The following is a 25,630-nucleotide window of genomic DNA, read 5'->3' as shown; positions in this document are numbered from 1 at the left end:
TCATGGGACGTGATGGCGATGACAAGCAGGGTCTTGCAGCAATGCGCCTCAGTGCCTCCCCAGCTCCTGCTCAGCACTTTAGTCAGCTTGGAATGAAAAATGCCTCACCGCAATATTTGGAGGTGCTTTGGGGGGGGTCTAAGGAGGGGCGAGACTCTTCTTTCGCACCTTCCTAAAGCCTTCACTTGCTTAGCTAAAGCAGTTTGGAGATGACTCCAAACCCTAAAGCAGAGTATTGCTATGGCGTTGGCGGTGGAGTCAGTCTGGATGACACCCCTGGTTCTCTTCCAAACCTATGGTCCTGTGAATATGAAACTAGAATCAATAAACAAGGAATCTTGCTAACCCAGCTCAACCAGTTCCTTGGTCAAGGGCCTTAGCATCTTCTTTTTTTTATAAAATATTTTTATTGTTTTACATGACAAATTTCAATTTAAACATATCATTCACCTTCACATTTAGGATTCTCAGAATCCCTTGACTCCCCCCCCCCCACTTCTCTGGTTTCATTGTCAATCCCTTTTCTCTCAGCTTATCCCCCCCCCCCCCAATTTGTTATACCGTATTGGCCCAAATATAAGCCACACTCAAATATAAGCCGCACCTTTAAAATTTGGGGGGAGGGGGGAGAAAAGACAATACCTGAATATAAGCCCTTAAAATACCCTTAAAATTCTGCAGGCACTCACACCCGTTCTGTTTTACCATAGGTCTGTTTTAGCAGCGCTATTGTAAAAGCCAATCTTTGTAAGGTTGTGAATTTAAGATGCACTTTAACTTTTCACAGTCGGAATTTTTGGGGAAAGTGAGGCTTATATTCAGGCCAGTACAGTATCTATTATTAACTTTTTCCATTATATTTTGTCTTTTACAAGTATTACTCTAATCCTGCCAAAGTTTTTGTTTATAATGTTCTCTTAGATAGACTATAAATTTTTCCCATTCCTTCCTAAACTTCTTCTTATCCTGGTCTCTGATTTTCCCGGTCAATTTTGCCGTTTCAGCGTAGTCCATCACCTTCATCAACCATTCCTCTGGTTGGAACTTTACCTTCTTTCCATCTCTGGGCCAGTAGTATTCTGGCCCAGCATACATAAAAAGTCTTTTCTGCTCTCTCAGAATCTCTGTACCGAAAATACCTGTGTTTATATGAAAGTTGTTGCCTTGCCAAATGGAAGGTGGTTCTTTTAAAATGAGATTCAGAGGCAATACAAACACGAGTGAGTGAGAAGATTTTAAAGATTTTATTCTAAACAGCAAGCATTATATCCATTACCAAGCAAGCACTTCTATCTGCCACTGGGAAGCCCTCAAGAAGTGGCAAAGTGACACCCCCAGGCAGTCTTCAGTTTTTGCACGACCCTCTGGCCATCAGTTTGTGCATGTAAAGGTAAAGGGACCCCTGACCATTAGGTCCAGTCATGACCGACTCTGGGGTTGCGGCGCTCATCTCTCTTTACTGGCCGAGGGAGCCGGCGCTTCTCCCAAAACTATGCCCAACATCATCCGATTTATAGATAGCTAACCTGTGTGGCTTGCCTGACTGCCTACAGATTACTCATGAGCCCCCTCTCCCAGTGCCTCACTTTCTTCAAACAATGTCTAACATCAGATAAGGTGAGGGTACCCAGCGCTATCACTTCCTTCCAGCAGATTAGAACTAGGAAATTAAAGGCTGTTCTTCAGCCATCAAAGAGCTTAGAGAGGAGGAAAATGAAGGAACAGGGGGCAGGAAGAGGGCAAAACTCATCAAAATACAAATATCTTCTGGCTAGATTGCCCATATGTTCATATGTTGCAAGTTTGTATACGTCTTCAATCCAATCGTAGAAGGGAGCCGCCACATTTTTATTTTTCAAATTCATCAATACGTCTTTTTGGTTTAGTTAAGGGCACGGAGAGTCCATTCATAGTGTCCTTTTGTAAGGTTCCATGTACTGGGTATATAATTCAAAAGGATATTTTACTCTGTAAATGTAAGCTTATTCCATACAGTTCTGTTGATAGTTTCAGTTACCTTCTGCCAAAAATCTTTCAATATAGGACAAAGAAAAAACATATGTTTTAGAGAAGCATTATCCCTATTGCATCTCCAACAGTTAGATACCTTAGATAGCCCTTTTTAAAACAAATGTAATGGGGTCCAATATATTCTAAATATTATATTTTTGTTGTATGAGCCTCTCTTAGTTTGTAGCAGGCCCTATTTGGTAAAATACAAAATTTCCAATACTGTCTTGGTTTGACGCAGAGTGCAGAAAGCAAAATCAGCTAGATCTTTTAAGGACAGACAAATCTGGTGATCAAATTAGGAGTTTCTTAGCCCAGCAAAGTGCACATAAGAACGTCTTGAGAAGGAAAAAGGCGTGTTATGCTAATACATTTTGGAAAGATATTGGGCAAGCCATTATCAGGAAGAATGACAAATATTTATGGGGCCTTGGCACAGGGACTGAAGCAAACATGACTGATGGTAGAGGACCAAACCCCCACGGCCAAATGGGTTTCGCACTTCAGCAATATGTAGAACAGAAAGTCTGAAGAGGAAGAAGCAGCAGCCTATGGAACAATGAATAAGGCAGCCTATGAGCTTGTTTGGAGGTTCTAGCAGGGGAGCGCAGCTATCGTATACCCTTGACCGAAGAACGGTACACTCCTTCTATCTGGGATGGTCGTCCTCTTCCACCGAGCGCGCAGCTTCGGGAGGGACGCACATGGAGCGGTGATGGAGGAAGGAGACACCCGTCTAGCCAGCCAGATCAGCCAAATCAACCCTGGCGATCAATGGGGTGACAGATGTCGCAGCCAGATCGCCCTCACATCCTCACATGAAATGTATATAATAAATGACACAACAGTCTTTTTAAAAAAGAAAGAAAATAAAACCATGACAATAAATCAAAATGTCTAAGGCAGCTTTCTGAGGGGAGGCGGGTAATACCTTGTGGCATTCTGCCTGTTTCCTGTCCAGAGCCCTTTAAGGACTGAGGGATGCTGATAATGTGTCAGGTTTTTTTCTTGCATGTTTCATTGCTTTCAAATTATTTTATTACTGTATTTCATTGTTAAAAAGCACTCTAAGATTATTGCTGAATTGCATTGCTATGTATATTATAGATCAATAAGTGAATTTTAAATGGTTCCAGGAGGCACCAGCTGGCCATCCCTGCAGGGGGGGTGTTAACAGGATGGTGTTGCTGCACTTGCTGCTGCTTGGGGAGGGCACTGGGACACCCCCAGAAGTGTCAGCAATACTTCTGCATCAGCTGGAGCCCAAGTAGTGCAAGACCCCAACAAGAGTTTGTGGGCTAATTCTCCCTTGATCAGTTCAAGAACAAGAGGAGGAGAGGGAAAAAGTCCCTCTCTGCCCAGTCAACTAAAACATATTTGGCTGCTGATTGTTGCCTGGCTTTGCCATGGAAACCTTCATAACAGGATATAAACTCTCAATCTGTTGCACACACACACAGAATAAAACTTGCCAGCAGTTGGATACATGGAATATCCTAGGTTTTATGATGCTGACTAACAATGGCTGGTGAGAACGGTGTTTTTGCTCCCCAGTGCAAAACAAAACAAAAGAAAAAATGCCTTCAATGATGCAAAAGTTCGACTAGCTTCTGCATCGACTATTTCTGGGGATTACAGAAGAACCCTTGAATCAAGGTTTATTTAGAAATCTGTTTTGGTTTTGTTTTTTTAAATGAAAGACTCATGAAGGCTTCCTTTCGTTTGGGACTTTTTAGTTTAGAGAAATGGTGAGTGGGAGGCGACATGATTTTTGCCTGGCATGGAGAAGGTGGACAGATAATCCCTCCCCCCATAACACTAGAACTCATGTATATCAAATGAAGCTGAAAATTGGAAGATTCAGGACAGATAAATGAAGTTTTCTTCCTGCCGTTAAGCTACGGGGCATGGCTCCCCCAGGAGGCAGTGATGGCCACCAGCCTGGATGGCTTTTACAGTATTGGTAGAGGCCACCAATGGCTACTTGCCACGATGGCTCTGCTTCGCCTCCAGTTGGGAGGCATTGATGCTTCTGAATGCGAGTTGCTGGAAACCGTAGGAGGGAAGAGGGCTCTTGGGCTCGGGTGCTGCTTGCTGGTTTTCCACAATAGGGATCTGGTGGAAACAGGATGCTGGACTAGGTGGGCCACTGGCCTCATCCAGCGGGCTCTTCTCAGGTTCTTACATTAACAGCCGATGTCAGCAGGGATCAAACCTGGGATTTTGTGCTTGCAGAGCCTGCACTGACCTTCTGCTCTGCTTCTCTCCACCCCCAGGTCTTCACCCCGCTAGGCGAAGGTCAACACACACCAAAGGGGGCTACTTGCTCTGTGGAACAACAGCAAAGAGCAGCCTGTGCAGCTGGCCAAAGCCCAGAAACATGTCGACTCCAAACGGTAATTAAAAGCATTCCTCATTTCAGCTGATGACTTTTAAATGGTCAGTAAGAGACTGGTAAAGCACAGGGCAATCCTTGGCTAAGATAAACACTGAGAGTTTCTTTCCTTCCAGCATGAGGACAATTTCAGGCGTTCCAAAAAACCTCACCCAGGCCCTGGAGACAAAGGCTGGCTGGTCGCCTTTAAAGGCAAAATTTGGTAGGGCTCTTACAGGGCAGACTCCCTGAGAGATGGAAACAAAGCTGACTCATCCCGAAATTGTTACAAGTAGGTTTTTTAATCCCATGATTTACAGCTAAAGAGTCAAGATGGCAGTTGTTTATTCTGGCTAGACACACTTTCAAATGGGGTTCCACACACGTTAAAGTACGCTGGTGTTATGTGAAAGTAACACAACAGGTTCTATGCAAGCGCAATGCATTCCCTTTTAGTTCCATTGTTGTGGCTGGAGTGGCTTCAAAAGCGGGAGGAGGTTGCATCAGAACTGGACCCCTTTGGGGCACCAGCTGTTGATGTGGCCGCCGCTCTCAGGTCATAAACAGTGCAAATGAGGCAGACACATGAAATCACTATTAAAATTGCCCTCTCCCTGAGATCAGGCAAAAATGAATGTAGAAACCCAGTTGGTTAGAGCTTGGTGCTGATAACGCCAAGGTTGCAAGTTCAATCCCTGTCTGGACAGCTGCATATTCCTGCATTGTGGGGGGTTGGACTGGATGATCCTCAGGGTCCCCTCTAACTTTGATTCTCCACTATAATTAGATTTTAACTAACTGCAGAGGAAGCAACCAAGATGATCAAGAGGCTGGACCCCAAGCCTTATGAGAAATGGTTGAAAGAGCTGGGTATGTACAGCTTGGAAAAGAGGAGAGAGACTGATAGGTGATATGACACTTGATACTTTATCAACTTGGTCATCCTCCTCTGCACACGTTCTAGCTTGTCAATATCCTCCTTAAATTGTGGCACCCAGAACTGGACACAGTGTTCCAGGTGTGATTTGGCCAAGGCAGAACGGAGTGGGAATATGACTTCCCTTGATCTGGACACTAGACTTCTGCGGATGCAGCCTAGAATAACCTAACTTTTTTTGTTGTTGCTGTATCACACTGTAGACTCAAGTTAAGCTTGCAGCCTACTAAGATCCCTAGATTCTTTTCACATGTACTACTGACAAACCAGATGTACTGCATCTTATATTTATGCAGCTGGTTCTTCCTGCCTAAGTGTAGAACCCTACTGAAATTCATTTTGTTAATTTTGGCCCAGTTCTTTTCTATGGTTTTCTTTTCATGCTGCCAGTATGGCTGCATGTGGGCTGGTACGGTAACCTTTTGTTGTAGGCTCCTTGGCTGGGCTGCTAATCTGCAGTGCCCATTTTCGCAAAACATGCTTTCAAAGCAGACAGTGCAGAGGGGAATTTTCATTCCAAGGACTGCAAGCAGGCAGTTTGTAAAGAATTTTTTTATTATTTGTTTCCTCATGAGAAGCACATAATACAGTACACTTTTACTAACAAGTAAAAAAAAGTGCATATTGCGTCCCCTACTGTGAATGTAGTCATACATACATACATACATACATTCTCTCACACACAACACAGTGTACATAGGTGGGTTTGGTTTTTTTAAATAAAAAACAACAACCCTAGAATAAAAAAAATGTACATTGTACCAGGAACATATTTGTCAGCTTGAATTATTTCACACATTGATAAGGCCAGTTCAGATGGTGATGGGCTTTGCTAACAGTGGACAGTTGAGGTTTTGGGAGTGAGCTTAGCTCTTGGATGCAACTTATGAAGTGTCATGGAGCAAGTGCCTTTCTATTAGTAATGGCCATTCTTTGCCCTTCAAAACATAAACCCCACTTTCATTTGCTCTGCTCTCCTTTACCACGTCTGGTGGTGGGTGTAGAGCACCAAGTGTGGGGTGCTAACTGGGCCTGTCAATATCTGGACCAGCCAAGATTTTACAAAGAAGCAGCTCCATCTATGGACTTCCAATTTATGCTTCAATGAGCCCATGAATGTACATTGGCAACACAAACGATAAGCTGACTTGGACTGCAAAACAGAAGAATAAACAAGAATCAAAATGGGGCCATCTCATTTAAAATGTTCAGGAAGAGCATAAGCTGGAGGAACTAAAAGGTCTCCATTTGTGCATTTCAGATTTTAGGCTGGGACATATGTTGGCAGGGAGCACAGGCTCCAGGAGATCCACCTGGTGGAGAGGACAAATTCCTTCCGTCTTTGAGATGCCTTGTGGGGTCCCTGCCTGCCTTTGGCGCTGCATAGATTAATCCAACAAGTGTGCAGTGTGTGTGGAAAGAGGGTCTTTGTATAAGAGCTTTTTCTTTCTAAAAACTCAAAACCACTGTCGACAATTTCTCAAGTAGCAAATGGGACGTCAACGAGCCATTCCAAATGACAAAAGTAACTTCAGGTATGTAAGCATGATGTCAACTAAAAGTATTATAGACGGAGCTCTGTGGGCACCATGAACATCAGAGGTACCAAGACAAATAAGAGTAAGAACTTCACATAAATACACAGTATTTGTAAACTATCCACAAGGCACTCAATTTAAAAAGAAAGTAAAAGAAGTACCATCAGCTACCATGCCATGCATCTAAATAAGCTAGCAACCTCCTGCGGATTTAAAAAATAATAATCTTTGAAATGGTATGCTGTGGGCTAGATGCTTGCTATTGGCTTAAAGACCTTTGCAGGTGTTTTTTTTTTTTAAAGGACAATGTCAACCTGAGATATACTAAGCAAGGTTGTACCCCCAGTTGAACTTTTCCAGGGTAAAATCAAATATTGCAGTCTTCCATATGCAATAAAGAACTATTTCGGCCATGAACTAAATTCTTAACAATTAACTCCCTGGAAATAAGAGGATAAACAGGACAGGAGGAGGAGACAGCAGCCCCTTTCATGAGTCAAAATAGAACTCTTCAGCAAGGCTGCTAAGGTTTGGTTTAAAAAGTGTATTGGTAAGCTGTGCTGTGCTCTTATTCTCCACTGGGCAGCCTTAAGGGCTTCCAAGAATGTATATTGCTGCAAGTTTAATGTTCTATATTGCAAATAAGCATTAGAATGACAGGGTGGTTCCCAGCACCTGCTGTTGCCAAAATGCATCATACATTAAAGGAGGGAGGAAGCTAAGCAACCAGAAAGGCTCCACCAGGAGCAACACCAGCTGCACAGGGAATGCACAGTTGCCCCAGCAATGACCGGCAAATCTGTTGGTTCTTGAGAAAGGCTGTGGGCCCTGGTCTGTGGCTACATCACTGTGGAAAAATGGTTCAAAGGTGGCTCAGCAATTCATCCAAATAAGTATGTGGCCGGTGAGCCAACCGGGGTCAGGGCACGGGTATGAGAGGTCAGTTGGTGTTCTGCTCTCCTTCTGCAGCTGCTGCCCTCTTGACTCACAGCTGATTGGGGCTGTAGAGAAATGGGGGCAGGCTGCTTTTGGGGATTGGCCAGTTGGGACGTGAGTGAGGGGAGAAGAAAGAGGGTAGCAGTCGCCTTTTGATACCAGATGTCACACAGTACACTGGGTAGAAAAGCCAGGTGACAAAGCTGAATAATCCCATGGGTGGCGACTTCTGCAAGAAGCAAGTGTGGCAATGAAATGACTTTCAGCAGTGGACAAAAATGAAAAAGGAACACTAAACACAAAATGCATTTCATGCTACACACTACAAGAGTCTTGAACCCTGAAAAGGTCTTCTACAGTACTTTGACATGGTCGGCATAAAGTAGTGTTGCACAAATCAACAGCCCAGCCCTAAAATTAATGAATCAACAGATTCACTCCGCATGGAACCTGCTGGCCACCCAGACGCAACCAGAAGCAAGGACCTCTGTATCGGGAGGAGACACACCCACAGGTTTTTGAGAATTGGGAGGACTGCTAGTTAATATGTTGAGTACAGCTCATGAAAAGATTCTGAAATTCAAATTTGGCCTCCAAAGCAGTCCTGTGGCTTCCTCCCTGAAACACTGGTCAAAGGGCTCCAGAGGAACAGGTCCAACATGGTAAGGGTGAATGCTGGGCATCTGGCCTGTGCAAATCTGTTTTGTACCTGGATAGGAAAAGCCACGTGGAACAATACTTATAATCAGAATACACACAAAACAGCTTTCTGTTCCAAGCTTATACTTCCAAGCAAAGAGCAAGGCTTCCGACTTACAGCATTTGCAGAGAAAGGGTTCCAACAGTTGGCACCTTGTCTGACTTGCCATTTGTGCCTGCTCAGTTTCCACCACAAAGCTTCACTTACACCAGAGGCTAGAGTACAGAAAATGGTGCTGACCATTTCGCTTGCAGGCTTGATTGACAAGGAGACCTGGAGAAGAATCTCTTTCTGAGGTGTCCCTAAGCCAGCAACAGAATCATGGAATTGTAGAGCTGGAAGGGAACCCATGGGTCATCTAGTCCAACCCCCTGCAATGCAGAAATCTGTACCATGTCAACAGGCAAAGGAAGATGCCCCAATGACCTGAGTAGGAGATACCCACAATGCACGTGGAAGCTCTGCTGTGGACTTCAAAAGGTAAGAGCTGGCATGTTGGCTTCCACAACTGTCACAAGGGCCGCAAGGAATGACCCCACTGACTATCCTAAATATTTGCCAGCCCTAAAGAAATGTGGAGAGCAGCAAGCGGCAAGCCCTACTCTGGGTTCTCAGTAGCACTTGCTCATCAACTGGGACATGAGGCAATCCTCTCTTTGGCCCTGGATTGGCGATTGGGATGGACCATATTCTGTCTGGCCCAAGACCTGTGTTTAGGAAGAGTGAAATGCCAAGAGTCCTCCCCTCCCCTTGGCTTGAGAGCCTCTGTGTGAGGCCTCAGAAGTTCTCCAAGACCTGCACCAGACTCACCTCTGGCCTGTGACCACAACAGTGTGGGGAAGGCTCCAAGTGAGGGTTCCCAGGGGAAGGATGGGTTCCTCTCCTCTGCTCTTGGCACTCCATCCCAGAAGGTTCCAACTAAGTCTGGAGAACCCTGGTGTGCGTACAGGGGAGGGTGCTCCAAGAACAATCCCTCCTGGACCTTTGAATTACAATGAATATTGCAGAGAGGACCCCCCCCACACACACATCTGGTCTTATTGCACAAGTCCTCTCCCTTGTGGTGCTCAGAAATCAGCACAGCTCAGAAATCAAATCTTGAGCCCCAAGACACTCTGGCCTCGGTCAGCAAGACCAGCAGCAACAGCAGACCAAGATTCAAGTAACCTTTGACCCCCTGTGTGACTGGTGAGACGCACCTCTGGGGAAAGCGTCAAGAAGAAGTCTTTTTTCTCCCCCCCCCCCCCGTGGCACCCAGGCAATAAAACAAAGGATGATGCTGCCCCAGTCCACAAACAGCTCTGGAGCTTGGCAGGGAGCACCATCTGTTCCTGAGGCAAAATGCAGCTTCCTTCTGACTGCTGCAAGTTGAGCAAAGCACACAGTTCATTTTTACAAAAATATTAAGACAAAAGCGAAAAAGACCCCGATTCCACAGAAACTCTCCCCAATTTCCAAACATAGGTCAACAGTAGAAAAACAAACAAACCACTGCCACCCAATCCTTTATTCCATGTGTGATCAGCAACCTTAGGACATCGGGGTTATGGGCCCGGTGGGCCCCAGATGTTGCTGGACTACAACCCTCTTCAGGGGTGGCAGCAGGAGCAGGGCAACATCTGGGGGGGCAGGCTCCCCCTTCTTGTGCCACAATAGCTTTATGATAAGCTCCAAACTCAAAAGGTTGACAACTCAGAATTCAGCTACTGCTGTTTTTAACAGGGGCTCCAGGTTGCCATCCCAAACAGCATTGATGGAATTGTCTTAGCAAAGCCACGACAGCAGAAGGCAAGGAGCCACAGGATGATCATCCCACATCCCAGGAGAAACTCAACATTCCTTCAGCCAGGCGAGTAAAGTCAGACCAGAAAGACCGTCACTCGGGGCACATAAACTCAAGGTCGGCAGGAATGGGGATCTGTGCAGTGGTGTTAACAACAGTGACTGAACTGTAACTCTTCAAAAGGAGAACCATCAATTTCGGAACAAGATTGATTTTTGTGTGTTTTTTAAAAGAAAAATCCCATGTATAAATACGTGAAGAATGGAGGTAGCATGTTTGGTGTTTCCCTCTCAGGCTCTTACCTCAAGTGCCTCTTTGAACTAGGAAATTGTGCTCAAATTGAGCCGCCAGGGAAACCTTGCAAGAAAGAGTTGTTGCTTCTTCAGCATGGGAGGGGAAGAGGATATGCCCCTCTGCACACACCCCCCCTTGAGGAAAGCAGAGGCCCAGGTCACACATGCCACCATCGCCTTCTGAGCCGGAAGGCTGCGAGCGCCTTTTCCACTGGGTTGCTAGTCCTGTCAAGTCTCCCCCTTTCCCCACACTACTTGTGGCATCACACGGGAAGGGACTGGGGGGAGGGCAGAGAACTTTATCATCTTTTTGCAAAATGATAAAACTGCATTTAGTAAAGACAACTATAAAAGGAACAAGTTCTTTTTAACAAAGGTCATAAATATGTGTCAACTCTCCCCCATCCACAGCCTGCCCTTCAACTTTGCCAGAGCGGCTTCTGCCGGCGGCAAGGTGGCTTGCTCTCCAGTGGCCTTCAGGGCAGGCTGGCAGCGCACCACCGAGGACTCGCTTGACTTGGTCTCCCTGGAGTCCGTCAGGGCGGACAGGTCCGTCTCGCTCGCCAAGTCCTCTGAGGACAGGTTGAGGCTGCCCAGCTTGGCCAGGGAGTTGGAGCGCTTCAGCGGGGAGGAGACCGTCAGGCCAGCCAGCCGCAGCCTGGTCTCAATCTCCTGGGTCCGCTGCTTCACCAAGCCAGGCTTTCCTCGCACGCTGTGGATGCTGTCACTGCTGGAGCTCCGCGTCAGGTTGGAGCTCCGGGACGACGACGGTGTGTAGCAGACGGTCTTGAGAAAGTCCTTTGTGAAGCTGCTTGTGTGGTCCACCGTCCGGCACAGGACAGGCGTGGAGGTCTTCTGAGACGCCCCGCCTACCAGGGGGCTTTTCTGCAGCTTCTCAGTGTCATTTTTCATACCCCTGAGTATGGGAAGAGGCTGCTGCTCCTGCTGGGCCACCTCCAGCTCCTGCGTTTCTTCCGGAATGCTGCCGTCCGCCGGGCCCCCGGGGCACTCCCTCCCATGAGCAGCTGCTTCAGGCGCTGGCAGGCTCTTGAGGCGCTCCAGCTCCTTCGTGTGCTTCCGGACCAAGCCCGCTTTCTGGAGCTGCAGGAGCGACTCCTGGTGCTGCATCAGGTAGCTATTGGTGGTCGGCTTCTCCAAATCCTTGCTGAAGAGCAAGTACTTCAGGTCCTTGGTCTGCCGGGCGTCCCTTTTTGGCAAGGAATCCTCTTTCATTCCATCGCTGAGGACGGGACTCCTCTCGCAGAGAGAGTTTCTCAGGCCAGTTGGAGCCCTAGGGCCGTCTGTGGGCTTCTCGGAAGCACTACAGGGCCAGCCGGCTGCAGGTTTGCTGGGATCAGCGCTCTGCAAGTCACTCCCCGCTAGTAGAGGAGGCAAGCTGATGCTTTTTGCAGTGTGGATTTCTTTTGGGGGAGACTCACAGAATGCCTGCTCCAAAAACGCGGGTGTCCTGTGCAGGAGGAACGGCGGCTGTGTGCAGACCGTGGAAGTGCGGGAGCGGGAGGCCAGGTGCAGGGGCTCACATGGTTCCCCAAAAGTGTCGGCTGAGGCACCAGCACTGGCATACACGCAGTCGGCGCAAGACTTGTAGGAAGGCTTCACTTTGCTGAGGATCCCAAAGATGGCATCGTGCTGAAGGGGACAAAAGAGGCCAGGTTAAGAGGTGCCAGGCATGAAACAAAAATGGGAAAGCAGAACCTGCAATCCCTGCATTGCGGGGGGTTGAACTAGATGGCCCTTGGGGTTATTTCCAGCTCTACCATTCCATAGACCTGGGCACATCATCATGGTAGGGGCACTTCCAGCTGCCCCACTCCTTGCCCTGGAAGCCTCCCAGTTGATGCTGCAGGAGAGGGACTGAGCCAGTGTAGTATAGCAATAGTAATAACAGTGGTTTGTGTGCCGGACTAGGACCTGGGAGAGTTCCAACCTCCACTTGGCCATGAACTCACCAAGGGAGCCTGGGCTAGTCACAGCCTGTCACCTTGGCGGGGGTGGGGGTGGGGGTGGGGGTGGGGGTGGGATTAAACAAGGAGAGGGAAAACCATGTGCGCCACCTTGAGCTCTGTGGAGAAAAAGGTGGGAGAGCAATGCAATAAATAAGGTAATTGGAGGGGTGTTTCTGGGACCAAAGTAAAACTGTCAAGCTCCCTTGTTGTTTTTGCTCTTGCCAGGAGATGTAATGTGGTTAGTGCAACTGTGTTATATTTACAGTGCTTTTGTTATATTGTGCTTTTGTTATATTTCCTGATACATTGTTGTTCTATTATGCTATTATGAAATTGTTCTTGTGATGACTGGTTGTGAGATGTGTTCCTATTTTCTTGGTTGTAAGCCACTTTGAGCACAGAATAGTGGCACAGAAATAAAATTATGAATTGTGAATGAAGGTCTATCAGTGGCTGTTTAGCAGGTCTGCCAGCACATCAGGGCTAGAGCTTAGCCAATCAAGTATAAGAGCTTTAATCAGTCCATCAAATCCACAGAAGTTCTAAGGGAAAAACACAAATGTTGGTTTTGGACTGCTTTAGAAGAAGCAGTCTTCCTCACCACTTTCCTGCACCAGACAAAAGTCTGTTATGATGCTACACGTTGTCTGCACTTTTTATAAATACTTGTATTAAAAATAATTTTTAAAAGACTTTGCCCAACTGGTTAGGAAACGTGGGTGGCACTATGGTCTAAACTACTGAGCCTCTTGGGCTTGCCAATCAGAAGGTTGATGGTTTAAATCCCTGCGACGGAGTGAGCTCCCATTGCTTTGTCCCAGCTCCTGCCAACCTAGCAGTTCAAAAGCACACCAGTGCAAGTAGATAAATAGGTACGGCTGCAGCGGAAAGGCATTTCAATGCGCTCTGGCTTCCGTCACAGTGTTTGTTGTGCCAGAAGCAGTTTAGTCATGCTGGCCACATGACCCAGAAAGCTGTCTGTGGACAAACGCTGGCTCCTTCAGCCTGAAAGTGAGATGAGCGCAGCACCCCATAGTCACCTTTGACTGGACTTAACCGTCCAGGGGTCCTTTACCCTTTCCCTTTTACTTACTAGGTAATTGGAACCTTTTGTGTCCTAAGGCACTGTGTCTCTGAATTACCAGGTGCTTGGGAGGTGGGGGTGGAATCACAGAACTATAGAGTTAGAAGGGACCACAAGGGTCTTCTAGTCCAACCCCCTACAATGCCAGAATCACACCTAAAGAATTCCTGACGGATTGCCATCCAACCTCTGCTTAAAAGCCTCCAACAAAGGAGGGTCCACCGCCTTCAGAGGGAGACCATTCCATTGTCCAACAGCTCTTACACTCAGAATGTTCTTCCTAATGTGTAGTCAGAATCAGAACAAGGGAGGGCTGTGGCTCACACTTCTTATGGCTACCTGGCTGGCTGCTCTCGGAAACAGACTAGGCTAGAGGCGGCCTGTGCTTGGCAGCCCAGTCTCCTGAAAGGGCACCGTGGAGCTGTCCTTGGGGACCCTGGCTAGATTCAGTGGGGCTGTTCTTCCGTTAAGGACAAAACTGGGTGGCAAGCCAGCCACTGAGAAAAGATCCCCCACTACATTTCCATCTAGGAGCCCCAAGTGCATGGACACACTTTGCCAGGAATGAGAGACCCTCGGCCTGTAAGCCACCAGGCTGCTTTCCTGAAGCCATGCCCACAACACATGATGTCAGGCATGGGGGCAGACCAAGTGAAGGGTATGGAAAGGGACTGAAGCCCCTGCCCATCAGTTGATATGCAGGGAGTTCAATTCTGCTTGGGCCCCAAGGGCCAACTCTGGCAGGTGGGCACGACAACCCACCTGTCAATTATCCCCATATGTCACTATAACGTCTGATGATGGCAGGTGGGTGGGTCCACTGAGGTGGGGGAACTTACAGGACTTCTGCCCCTTTCTGCATTTCAAAGTGAAACTTCCAGACCCAGGGAAGCCAAATTCACAAGGAGCTGCTGTGGGCGGGAGGAGAGTTTCTTGGGAGCTGGAGTGTGGTGGCCCAGAGGGGTTCAAGCCTCATCTCCGCCTTGGAATCATGAGATAGACCTGGTCTGCCAGGCTCTCTTAGACCCCCTTAATGCAGCAGGAATGATGCCAGCAGACCTTCCTGGGAGGCAAATGCAACTGAAGATGTAAACCACTTAGCAAAAATTAGAGGGGCTATGGAAGTTAGGAGGGAATTATAAACACCATTTTCCCATGGTCTGAGGGCTTGGTTTAATGCATCCAACCCCGCTCAGAAGCCGGGGGAACCTTGGTGACACAGCACCACTACTGGGGGTCCTCTGGGGAGAGGATGACTCAGGAAAACCAGGTTCATAGCACAAGCTCCACCTCAGCAAGCGGCTATTTTTCAGTTCTGCCCTGATGGCAAAAATACAACGAATTCCCTACTGTCCCTCTCTGGTTTTTAAGTGTGCTAGAAGGAGCTGCAGAAATGAAGAGAAACTTCATCTTTTAAAAATAACGGATGACAACGGTCCAAGGGACCTCTTGGCTGGCACACGCCACTCAGTGTCAGAGCACCCAGCTTCCTCCCTGTGAGTCAGGATTTCCTCCTTCCCGCCAGACAAAGCCACAGAGGGCTGCCTCATTGACGCAGCCATCACAGAAATAGCAGCCTTTGTCAGCATTGTGGGAGATTTCCTCAGCTGCTGGCCTCCTCCTGCACCTGGCTTGGGCAAGGGAAAAAGGGGTGAGCTTGAGGGGCCAGGCAGGATGCTTCTGACTGAGAAGGCCGGCTGGGGAAGTCTCTAGCTGCTTGAGGGAAGCAGTCACTCAAAGCGCATAGCTGAACTCCTCCCCCCGGAGGGAGAGATGGCCACCAACTTGGGTTGCTTTAAAAGAGGATTACAGTGGTACCTCAGGTTACAGACGCTTCAGGTTACAGACTCCGCTAACCCAGACATAGTACCTCGAGTTAAGAACTTTGCTTCAGGATGAGAACAGAAATCGCGTGGCGGCAGCGGGAGGCCCCATTAGCTAAAGTGGTCTTCAGGTCAAGAACCGTTTCAGGTTAAGAACGGACCTCCAGAATGAATTAAGTTCTCAACCCGAGGTACCACTGTAAATACATTCATGGAGGAGAGGGATATCAATGGCTCCCAACCAGGACGGCTCTGCTCTGCTTCTGCATACCAGTCGCTGGAAACCATGTCAGAGGAGACTGCTCTTGTGCTCAAATCCTGCTCTCTGGTTTCCCACAGGAATCTCGTTGGCCACTGTGAGAACAGGATGCTGGACTAGATAGGCCACTGGCCTGACCCATCAGGCTCTTTTTATGTTCTTGTATAGTTCTATGTACCATTAATGTGCTGCTTTACCTGCTGCATTCTGAGTAAGGATGGATGCAAGTGACCTTCCTTCTCATACCCTCCCACTCTGACAAGCTGTGATGTTTTCCATCCACAGGCTGCATCTTGGGAATATAGCATAACTGGTTTGTTTGAGGAAGAGGCTCAGTGCGTAAGTCAACTGTGTCAGGTTGTGTCACCTGGCTTGAGAGCAGTACATGTGAAAAGGATCTAGGAGTCTTGGTTGACCACAAACTTGACATGAGCCAACAGTGTGACGCGGCAGCTAAAAAAGCCAATGCAATTCTGGGCTGCATCAATAGGAGTATAGCATCTAGATCAAGGGAAGTAATAGTGCCACTGTATTCTGCTCTGGTCAGACCTCACCTGGAGTACTGTGTCCAGTTCTGGGCACCACAGTTCAAGAAGGACACTGACAAACTGGAACGTGTCCAGAGGAGGGCAACCAAAATGGTCAAAGGCCTGGAAACGATGCCTTATGAGGAACGGCTAAGGGAGCTGGGCATGTTTAGCCTGGAGAAGAGGAGGTTAAGGGGTGATATGATAGCCATGTTCAAATATATAAAAGGATGTCACATAGAGGAGGGAGAAAGGTTGTTTTCTGCTGCTCCAGAGAAGCGGACACGGAGCAATGGATCCAAACTACAAGAAAGAAGATTCCACCTAAACATTAGGAAGAACTTCCTGACAGTAAGAGCTGTTCGACAGTGGAATTTGCTGCCAAGGAGTGTGGTGGAGTCTCCTTCTTTGGAGGTCTTTAAGCAGAGGCTTGACAACCATATGTCAGGAGTGCTCTGATGGTGTTTCCTGCTTGGCAGGGGGTTGGACTCGATGGCCCTTGTGGTCTCTTCCAACTCTATGATTCTATGATTCTATGATTCTAGGTGAGCTGCAAAACTCTCAAGTGTCCCAGGGGTTGCTGGCTGCTGAGTTCATGAGACTTATTCGCCCAGATTGGTTCTGCTCAATTCCTAATATGTGGAGAACACAAAAGTAGGAAGGGGTGGTGAGCTCTGTTGCTCTCACTTCAGAGGAGGCGTCAAAATAAGAAGGGAATAGGAATATTCAATCCTTTTCTCAACAGAGTGTCCAGATCAAGGGAAGTCATAGTCCCCTTCTATTCTGCCTTATGTCAGACACCACCTGGAATATGGTGTTGTTTTGGAGGCCACAATTTAAATAAGCATATTGACAAGCTGAAATGTAGGCAGAGGAGGGTGACCAAGGGCCTGGAAACCAAGCCTGATGAGTAACGGTTGAAGGAGCTTGGTATGTTTAGCTTGGGAAATGGAGCAAGCTTGCTTTCTCCTGCTCTGGAAGGCAGGACCCAAACCAATAGATTCAAGTTACAAGAAAGGAGATTCCAACTAAACATAAGAAAGATCTTTCTGGTGGAAGGAGGTTTTTAGCAGTGGAACGGACTCCCTCAGGAGGTGGTGGACTTTCCTTCACCAGAAGCATTTAAGCCGAAGTTGGATGGCTACCTGTCAGGAATTCTTTAGCTGTGACTCCTGCATTGCAGGGGGTGGACTAGATGACCCTTGGGTCCCTTCCACCTCTACAACTCTATTATTCTCTTTTTAAGAAAAGAAAAGCATAATCCTACTGCTATTTCTCCCTGTGAACTTTCCCGGAGACAGCTTACATGTTCTCTTCTGCTATATATTAATAGTTGGGCCTCATCCAGCCCTCCCAGGCTGCCTGTGTCCCCTATGGAAAGAAGGGCTACTTACACCCCAGAAAGGAAAGCACAGTTCAGGGAGGGATATTCCATCACATGATGCATCCCTGAAGATCCTGCTTTGGGGGACAATATGAAGCATGGACTTGCGTACTAAGGGAGAGGGTGAACAGCAACAAAGTATGAAATGACCTCCTGAAGGACTCCAGACAAGAGCAACTACCATGATCTGCCTTTGGTAATGCCAAGGCATGCAACAATATCCGTGTGTGTGTGTGTGTGTGTGTGTGTGTGTGTGTGTCATACACACAACCAAACACTCTGATGTGCTCAACTGAGCTCCACAGTTCAGTCCAACACACACCTCAAAATCCTCCGGGCAGCTCCTCTTGCTGTTGTTGTTGTTCAGGTTCTCACAGTTCCACCGGCTCTCCTCCTCCTGCGCAGATGAGTGACGCTTCCAGCGCTCAGTGAGCTTCTCCTCTGCAGGGTCTCCTTCTTCTGGGACAGCAAGCCTGGGGACAGCTCCGGCCTTCAGGAGGCTGACCTCAGGATTCCCCTCCACAGTTTTCTCCCCAGAGACCTCTGCTCTCTCCACACTCTTCAGCTTTTCCACTGGAGGCTCATCAACAAACCCCAAGAAGGGCAGCTCTGTTGCTGCCAAATCTGCCTCCTCCTCCTCCTCCTCCTCCTCCAGCAGAAAGTCCCTCTCCAGGTCCTCCAGCTGGAAAAGTGACTCTCTGTTCACAGGCAAGGAGTCAGAAAGGCGCCTGAAACAGTAGTGGAAGCCCACGGCCTCCTGGCTTGTGCGGGGGTCTGCACAGCTGGGCTGGCAAGGAGCATCCAGGTCAACATCCAGACTGTCAAGCAGATAGTCACTTGGCCCACCAGAGCTGCCCAAGTTCTGGGGGAGGCTGTCCTCAGGCTGTTGCTTCCATAGCTTGTTATGACGCTGTTTGCTATGGGGCAAGGCAGCCGGGTTGGGGGGGGGGGAGAGAGAGAGAGAGAGAAAGAGAGAGAGAGAGAGAGAGAGAGAGAGAGAGAGAGAGAGAGAATAAATTAATCATGTGTTTCTCAAAGTTCCTCACCAGGCCTCCTCTCTCTCAGCTGTCACCTGGGGGCAGCCATTCCATAGGACGGCCTCAGTGGAAGAGACAGCAAGCAGCAGGGCTCAGTCCACCAAACTTTGCTGAAATGTCCAACAACATCAGGCACCCCCTGCATTCGCAAGCTGGTCATTATAAGAACAACTGTTTAGGAATGGGTGCCTAAGTTTGATTTCCCTCCCTGTGCCTTTCCCCTTGTGTGTTATATGTTGTTCTTATTTCTTTCATTTTTTTTTTTAGTTTGCAAGCCTGTGGGGCAGGGACTGTCTTGTCTTAACGGATGGAAGCCTCTGGTAGCCTTTTTGGTGAGCAGGGTACCAATGCCCTAAATGAGAATGAATTAATGTATGAATAAAACCTTGAGTCAGGCTCAGAGCAGACTGGCAGCCCATGAAGACTTCACCACCTGCCTTTTCTTTTCTTTTAAAGTAATTTGTATGGCTGTTGTTTTGTTCCATTTTAGAGTTAAGAAAAGACAAAGGCACGACAAGAAGAGGTGCTGCACCTTGCGCTGCATGACCTGAAGGAAGACACCTTTCATCCTTATGTAAATAAAGTCAAGCAGAAGAGTAAAGCAAAGGGAGTCTGAGGCATATGAGCGCCTCCTTCTTCTGAATGTGTGGATCTGTCCTGAGCGCCACCATTTCAGACAGAAGAACAATGGGGTCAGTGGCAGCATGGGGCCAATGCTTGCCTTGCTCCCTCCACTTTCCCTCCCAAGCACCAGCGCCCTACCTGGCATCCAGAATGCCCTCGTACTCCAGGAGCTGCCTCATGAAACCAGCATTGGGTCTGGCGATGCTGCGCTTCTGCTTGACGTAGTTGTATGCTTTCTCCAGGGGCCAGCCAAATTCCTTCATGGCGTACGCGATGACGGTGGAGGCAGAGCGACTCACACCCATTTTGCAATGGACTAGACACTTGGAGCGGTTTTTCCTGTAGAGGGGAGGGAGGGAGGGAGATTGGCAGCTGGGGAAACAACCATTCTTGGTTCTGCAGCACAAACTGGGACACTTGAAAGCTTTTGTGAATCAAGATTCCAAGCACCTCTTTGATTTGTCAACAAACAAGCATTTATTTAGGGCATGGGTATAGTAGCTTTGGCTGCCTGGCAGCACAGCACAGGTGCTCATAATAGCAATGGCCATGAAGCCTCTGTGAGTGAGTAAGAGCTCTGAACTCATATCCCAGCCCACTTACGTACTGGTTGGGAGAGGGAGAGTGTTAAGGCAGATCCATCTCTCTCCAACTCAGCTCCACATCTGTATATAAGGATAATGCAAACACACTCTGCAGGGCAAGTGTGAGGATGAATGAAGCAGAGGGTCGTAAGACGCTATGCAGAACACAACAAATAGCCCCATCCACATCAGAGGCATGGCTGGTGGTGACATGAGAGAGAACCTGATCTGTGGCTGCTCCCATACTGAAGGATTCCCTCCTGAGAGGCCATATGGGCTCCCTCTTTCCATTGGCAGGCCGAGAGCTTCCTGCTCAAAAAGGCCTCTGGAAACTGAGGTGCAAACAATGCTGATCGCTGGGCAGCTGTCAAGGCAAACTGTAGTTCAACTGCTGGCTCTAAATGTGTTCTGATAACTTGGTTTTTAACTAGTTTGTTTTCCTTTGTATTTTATAATGATACTTCTAAATGTTGTAAGCCACCTTGAATCCCAACTTAGGAGAAGGGCAGATCATAAATACAATAAATAAACAGTTAGCTTAAACAATTTTTGTCAAGATTCCAACACCAGTGATTTAGGGGACAGGCCAGTTGGTGGCTCTCTCTGGGCTGGTGCAGCCTAGTGGCTGAGGGACTCCCCAGGAAAACACTGGCTCTGCTGGGTGCAACACAGGAGGAAGACTGCTGACCTGCCTTTCAAGGCTGTTGGAAGGATTACTGAGACCATTGAAGGTTCCTTTGTGCCATACGAACGCTAAGTATCATCAGTGAAAACAGATAGCAAGGGAACCTTTATTTTCACCAGCAGGACACCAGGGACATGGAGCTGCCTGGGCATGACTGCTGCTGCCACCCTGCCTTTCTTGTAAACTTTGCTGGTGAAGCTGCCCTTCTATTTGGAGGCAGAGCCCTGGGCTGTACGCTCCACAGTGAGGCTCTCCCAGCATCCAGAAGAGGGCTTCCCTCATCGCTGACAGAAGACGGCATGCGGAAAAAGTGTCCCTTCTGTGCATCAGCTTACTTGGCTTTGTTGATGAAATGGTAGGCCTCATTCCAGTGGGCAAGGAGGTCGGTGGTCTCTTCATCATAGACCCTGATGTTGTGGTATGCAAACAAGCCAGGGAAAAAATTGTCAATCTCCCTTGTGACGTTTAAGATGTAGTCAACACTGCAAACATAGGAACAGATCAAGACAATGTTTGTGCAAAACAGCTGAAATGTCTCCTGCACTGGCACCACTTAGACTTACAATCCCACCCGCTCAAGATTACCCAAATGATGACCTCTTGGCCTTTCTATTGACTGCTGCCCATATGGAGATAGCCAGATGCTGGAAAAGTGGAATTGGGCTGAACAGTGATTCTTGGTATGGTCAATAGCATTGCCTGAACGACTAACATGCCAGGTCAGAGCAGCAAAGGGCAAACACAAACTATTCCTTTTATAACATATGGCAGATGTTTATTGAATACATAAATTGTTCAGATTGTGGCAGGAATCCACCCAACACTCATGTGAAAATGTGGTGTGATCTTTCAGAGTAATCAAATGAAACTTTGTTACATGGCATGACAAAAGTCTGTAATTTTATCAGGGCAAGTTATTTGTTGTTTACTGTTGTAACAACAGTTTTATAAGAGACTGTGGTTTTATCATGATGGTGGGGGCAGGGAAAACAGCAGCCTTTCTCCCTGTCACAAGGCCATTGCCTGGTTTGTAACAACAGAAATTCTGCACCAGGAAAACCTCAAGTTCCGCATCTTTCATGACATATGCAGACATCTGCCAGTTTCGCTTTACTTCACATAAGCTATTCTGCCATTTTACTTGTTTGCATTATTATTATAATTATAATTATTATGGGCTAGGAAAAAGAGCTGTGCTGGGCACTGAAACTCTCCCTGGAGACCTAGAAGCCTCGCTTAGCCACCTTGTGAATCAGAGTTGGAATGGCTTCCAAGGGTCATCTAGGCCAACCGCCAACAGAGGACAAGGCTCCTGGGACTGAAATCAGCAGCGCAGGATGAGGAATTTTAGCACGTGCAGTTTCTCCCAGTGCTGCCACACCACAACAGGAGAACCCGCACTTGATGAAATTCTCCCTCCTAAACCCCCCGATGTTTCAAAAGAAGAGCCTCAGTGACCAGGGATTACCAGCTAACTGAGGAGCTGGAAAACATGGTACTCACCCAGAGCCCCGTAGCTCCTCCAGGTTGGAGGCATTCCACTCGGAACCCTGGAAGAACCACACTAGAGTCAAGACACACAACAAAAGCAGCACCACAGAGGCGTTCGTGGCAAAGGCTTTCAAATGACTGGGCTCACCTGCTTGGCAACTTACCAGGTACAGATGGTCAAAAATGAGAGAGGGCTTGTCCATCTGCCCCAGGATTAGCAGCATCTCATTGTCAATGAACTCTTTGAACTCCTTCAAGTTGCAGCTCATGTGCTTCTCCAGCTCATTCCGTATCTACACGGGCGAGAGAGTAGCAGAGTGAGGAAGGTGGCCAATCCACCCGAACACGGACTGGCCATGAAGGGAGTCACTGCTCAGCATGAAGGAAGCCCCGGGTCCAACCTCTGGCACCTCCTGTTAAGAGGATCAGGCACCATGAGTCAAGAAAGGCCCTTTCTCTTCCTGAGGCCTCAGGAGAGAATCTGGGCTAGATGGACAAGAGCAGCTTCTTATGTACCACATTTACTTATTTATTTAAAAAGCATTTACCGTATTTTTCGCCATATAGGACGCACTTTTTCCCTCCAAAAATGAAGGGGAAATGTGTGTGCATCCTATGGGGCGAATGCAGGCTTTTGCTGAAGCCTGGAGAGCGAGAGGGGTCGGTGCGCACCGACCCTAGGGAGCCCGGCGCGAAGCCGTGCCGGGCTCCCAAAGGTTGCGCAGAGCTGCCTGCATTCCGAAGCCTGGGGCGCGCTGAAGAGTGCGCCCGGGCTTCGCGCAGCTCTCCGCAAGCCTGGGGAGACCGGTGCGGCTCCCTAGGCTTGTGGATAGCGGGCTGTTCTGGGGGCTGGGGTCGGGGGAAGCTCGGGCTTCCCCCACGGCAGCCCCGTGCCGGGGGGGGGGGAGATAATTTTTTTTTTCTTTATTCCCTCCCCCAAAAAACTAGGTGCGTCCTATGGGGCGGTGTGCCCTATGGGGCGAAAAATACGGTATATACTGCTGTTCATAAAAAGCAGTTTACAACTATTGTACAAAAAACCATACCATAAAAGAGAAATTAAAAAATTTAAATAAGAAATCAGCTGGCTATCATGGAAATAAGTATTCTTAATTGCCTGCATAGACCTGATGGAATAGAAAAGCGCCGGCTGAATCTCTAGTGTTCTCCACAGCTGGGCCAATGACACCAAAGACTCAGTTTCTTCTTGTTGTCAAATGAGCCTTGGGGAACGACCAGTGACGTTGCTCCTGCAGATGATCCCAGTGATCGTACTGGGATGTCAGGGTTCAGGCACTCCCTGATGTACCCTGGACTTAAGCTGTTGTAGATGGGCAGTCAGTGCAGATGCTCAACTATGGTGTCATGGGTTGTCAGCCAGGACCCCCATCAGCAGTCTGGGGCCTACACAGAGAGAAGTACTTTCAGGCTCCTAGGCAGAATCTGTTCTCAGAGCTACTGGAGCAGAACACCCTTCAACTAGTGAGGTGGCACCTTGCAGTTGATACCAAAGGGAGGGCCCCCCAAGGGCAAGATCCTGGGAAGCCCCTCAGCTGTGGGAACGGATCACCAACACAACTAGGTTAGAATGCCATGGGGAGGGGAGTAAGTCACGGAGTCATCCTCAAGGTTCAAACTATCTAAACATAATTATCTGCTAGGGAGGGGGGAAGCACAATGAGGTGTCCATGGTTCTCCACCTCCTCAGGTAGGTTGGACAGAGAGGAAGTGACTGGACCAAGGTCAGCCAGAGAACTTCATGGCTACATGGGGATTTGAACCCTGGTCTCTCCAAGGTCCTAGTCAGACATTCCTACCACTGCATCACACTGCAACAATAGTAGTAACAACAACAATATAGGGCCTCCGATTTTGTTTGCTAGGCAGCGAAGGAAGCAAGGCAGTCCCAGGACAGGCCACCGGAGGCTCTGCTTACTTCTTTAGAGGTTACGTTCTCCAGATCTTTGCTCATCATAATACTTCGGAGTTTGGCCTTGATGTGGCGTTCTGCTCGCTCCCTCTCAGTTGGTCTGGAAAGGCAAGAAAGGGAGATGGGAGTTTCCCAGCAAAGAAATCTGTGGGGCTGCGAACCACAGAGCCTGACTCCCAATGAAAAGCTGTTCCCTGGGAACCCAGGAACTTCTGCTTGCATTGCAAAAGCAATCAAGTTACTAGTGCTCATGTGAAAGAAAAGCTAAACTCAGGCTACAAAGTCAGTGTTTACTGAAGAGTCAAGCAGACTGGATGCGTAGTGCTTTCAGTAGCTAAGCAGTGAAAATACCCTTTGGCCACCATCTTGTTCCTCCATAGAGCTGCATCCCAGTATTTCCCCAAATACACCCAAGTACCTATCAAAATCCTACATATACCATCCCCTTCTTGCTTTCCACGGTTCCATCCTGGTTTTGAGGCGGGGGAGGGGAAAGAACACATAATTTCCCCCAGAACTGTAGAGCACCAAGCACAATTTATGCCCAGGATTGGTTTTCACATTTAACTCTGAGGAGGAGAGCCCGCTGGATCAGGCGAATGGCCCATCTAGTCCAGCCTCCTCTTCTCACAGTGGCCAACAAGATGCCCATTATGGGAAACCTGCAACCAGGACCTCAGCGCAAGAGCCCTCTCCCCTTCTGTGGCTTCGAGAAACTGGTATTCTGACTGTGAAGGCAGAGCATAGCTCACGGGGCTAACAGTAACTGATATCCTCTCCCCGATGAATATAAGAACCCTTCTATTTGTGGGATTTCTCTAGTCAGAACACCTCAGACCAAAACCCAAAGGGGAGGACTCACGTGTCCACATATAGAGCTGGCGAGTCGGGGCGTGTGGACTCCAAGTCCTGCATGGCGTTCCACTCATTGATGCAGCTTTGCTCGGAGGCGATGCAGCTCTCATAGTACGTGGCCCAGACGAGCGCCATCCCGCCAGGGAAGTAATTGTGCCTCCGAGCCACCTCACAAGCCTTGTGGAGGATCTGCAAAGCGGACCTGCAAGCATGGAAACCCAGAGAGGAAAAAATTGCCCAAGGGCCAAGGACACAGGAATGGGGGGAGGCAGAGGGACCGATAAAATAATCTGCAGAGGAACAAACATTAACAGCGACAAAGTTTCACTATGGTTGAGCTGTTGAATTTATAAATTAAGAACATAAAAGAGCCTGCCGGATCAGACAAAAGGGAGCCCAACTAGTCCAGCACCCTGTTCTCACAGTGGCCAGCCAGATTCCCATGGAAACCCACAAGAAGGACCCAAGCACAACAGCACTCTTTCTTCCTGCAGTTTCCAGCAACTAATATTCAGAAGCATTTACTGCCTCCAACTGTGGTGCGCAGAGCATAGCAATCCTGGCTAACAGCCAATGATATCCTTAATCTCCTCCATGAATTTGTCAAATCCTCTAATTACCTTCGCATAAGTCTCAATGCAGTTTACAAGCATATGATAAATACAACTAGAATACCAAAAACGAAAAGAAACAAAAAAAAGATGGGTTTGAAATCAGAATCCATGATAACTGGTTTTACTGAATTAAGATGCAAGAGGAACAGTTTAAGGCACCTGAAGCAGAGCATTAGGTGATGCTTTCCCAGAAGT

General features: G+C 48.1%; 1 protein-coding gene across 4 annotated transcripts in view; it reads right to left on the bottom strand.

Moving 5' to 3' along the window:
• Positions 1 to 5,858: 5,858 nt before the first annotated feature.
• SSH1 (slingshot protein phosphatase 1) overlaps positions 5,859 to 25,630 on the bottom strand; it is a 53,995-nt gene continuing 34,223 nt past the window's right edge. For all 4 annotated transcript variants that reach the window (XM_080976546.1, XM_080976548.1, XM_080976547.1 and 1 more), the window contains 8 exons: positions 24,829 to 25,023; positions 23,973 to 24,066; positions 22,201 to 22,329; positions 22,049 to 22,095; positions 20,881 to 21,027; positions 19,415 to 19,615; positions 17,938 to 18,532; positions 5,859 to 12,221 (listed from right to left, as the gene is read on the bottom strand). In XM_080976546.1, the coding sequence (XP_080832672.1) occupies positions 10,962 to 12,221; positions 17,938 to 18,532; positions 19,415 to 19,615; positions 20,881 to 21,027; positions 22,049 to 22,095; positions 22,201 to 22,329; positions 23,973 to 24,066; positions 24,829 to 25,023 (2,668 nt within the window). In that variant the 3' untranslated portion in view covers positions 5,859 to 10,961. The remainder of the gene's footprint in view (positions 12,222 to 17,937; positions 18,533 to 19,414; positions 19,616 to 20,880; positions 21,028 to 22,048; positions 22,096 to 22,200; positions 22,330 to 23,972; positions 24,067 to 24,828; positions 25,024 to 25,630) is intronic.

This window comes from Podarcis pityusensis, assembly GCF_964106645.2.
Source record: "Podarcis pityusensis genome assembly, chromosome: 13".
NCBI classification, from domain to species: domain Eukaryota; kingdom Metazoa; phylum Chordata; class Lepidosauria; order Squamata; family Lacertidae; genus Podarcis; species Podarcis pityusensis.
The sequence above is the reverse complement of the archived record's forward strand: the minus strand, read 5'-3'. Positions and strand labels throughout refer to the sequence as shown.